This window comes from Osmerus mordax, chromosome 18 (assembly GCF_038355195.1).
Source record: "Osmerus mordax isolate fOsmMor3 chromosome 18, fOsmMor3.pri, whole genome shotgun sequence".
NCBI lineage: Eukaryota > Metazoa > Chordata > Actinopteri > Osmeriformes > Osmeridae > Osmerus > Osmerus mordax.
In genome coordinates, this window is record NC_090067.1 from 1,887,035 (window position 1) to 1,888,842 (window position 1,808).

Sequence of the window (1,808 nt, forward strand, 5' to 3'; positions counted from 1 at the left end):
ATATTACCTTGGGGAGATAAGGCGTGATTCTTATCTATTTGTCCATGCATACTTGCGTGTGCCCTTGTATTCATCTGAGCATGTCTGCAAAGATAGACAGGGTTAGACAAACTGCACAACCTAGTTTTCTAGTTCCCCAGCAAGGTGTCTGACTGCACTGGGATGTCCATTCATGGTTCCTGAAAAAGACAAGCACAATTCAAACAAAAATGTACATAGTATACTATCCTGTGTGTTTTATTTGAACACTGTTCTGGAAGGTTCCATCCTCGTTGTGGAGAACATTCTAGCACTGTGTATGTTGTCACATGCTGGTGATGTCACATTCTATGGAGTCATTAGGAAGAGATCAGATGGTCACTCTGAGAAAGAGATATATATTAAGAACATTCTAGAACTGTGAATGTTGTCACCAGTAGCAGAACCCTCCAGGTAGAACACTTCTTAAATATGGCATTGTAACAACAAGGTACAAGGTAAAATAGATACTGTATGTCATAAAGTGTTTATAAGTATATATGAATAAGGACTCAGTGTATATGAATAAAAAACCAGTCGTGTATATCAGATTTAACAGAACCATCTGTTCTATACAACACTAAATAAATCCTTGTTATCATCGCTCCATCATTCTATCTTCCTCATGTGAGGAAATACAGGAACACATACATATTTGTATTTGTCTTCACGGCCCTGCTGGTCTCACCTGGGTTGGTCTTCTCCAGTCTGGTGACAAAGTCCTCCTGAACCCCCGGGAGCTGAACCAAACACTCATACCTCCCACTGTCCAGGTCCTCAGGCTTCACTGTTAGGTGAACACTGTTCTGGAAGGTTCCATCCTCGTTAGGTAGAACCTCTCCATGCTCCACATCCTCGTACACCGGTTCTTCATCTCTCCTCCAGAACACCTTGACACTACTGGGGTAGAAGCCTGTAGCGTGGCAGGTGACTGGAGAGGAGGGGCTCTTCTGGAACAGAGACAAGGAGGGGGGGACTGGGGACTAGATGGAGACAGAGTCTTACATTTACATGTCACATTGCTCTCACAAATCTAATTTCTCATGTGTTGACTCAGTTTTGGCATCATTCATCTACTGTACTTGTCCTCTTCAGAGTGTTTTCCCCATAGTCCAGATACTTCTTCAGCCAGTCAATACACTCATGGGTGTGGTAGTTCTTATAGCACTCAAGCTGAGCTCTGTTTTAGTCCCACTTCTGTTTGGTGAGGAAGGCCTGCTGCACTGGAGCGATCCATTTCAGGTACTTCAGATTGAAGAGGTCTGTCATGAACCACTGATCAGTTAACAATAATTAAAGATAATGATTACTTTATGACTTTTATACTGTTTGGAATGCTCTGCATAAACAATCTTTGATCTCTACCCTGCTACATTAAGCTCATGATAACATAACCCTTGGTCATGTCCAGGATAGAAATATGTCTATGATTTATGTTGCTTCTGCCATTGATAAACTGTCATTATGCTGTTTGCTTATGCCTGCATAGCCATAAGTTAGTTCTTTGTAAGGTGCGACTTCGAAATGTCTGTGACACTAGTGTAGGTCAGTGGTCACAATATTACCAATGTATCATGCCATGCATGCAAGGAAAATATGAGGAGCGTCAAGGCCATTTCTAGGAGCCCTATCTAAAGACCTAAACAAAAGCTATCTAGCATGCAGCATCCCTTTTCTGTGCTTGCAAAGGCTATGCTTTCGTCACGTATCCTCCCATATTGTGATAACTCCTTTGATTTCCTGTATTCATTGTCCAGTCTTCTGAGATGCTCAACTTGAGTGTATCAGAC

The 1,808-nt window shown here is 42.0% G+C and overlaps 1 protein-coding gene across 1 annotated transcript; it reads right to left on the bottom strand.

Annotated features, from left to right (window-relative positions):
- Nucleotides 1-304: 304 nt before the first annotated feature.
- On the bottom strand, nucleotides 305-1,287 carry LOC136962445 (major histocompatibility complex class I-related gene protein-like). Its single transcript, XM_067256231.1, is given in 3 exon segments — nucleotides 305-327; nucleotides 707-994; nucleotides 1,101-1,287. Coding segments are annotated over 3 exon segments (498 nt in total).
- Between the last annotated feature and the right edge of the window lie 521 nt (nucleotides 1,288-1,808).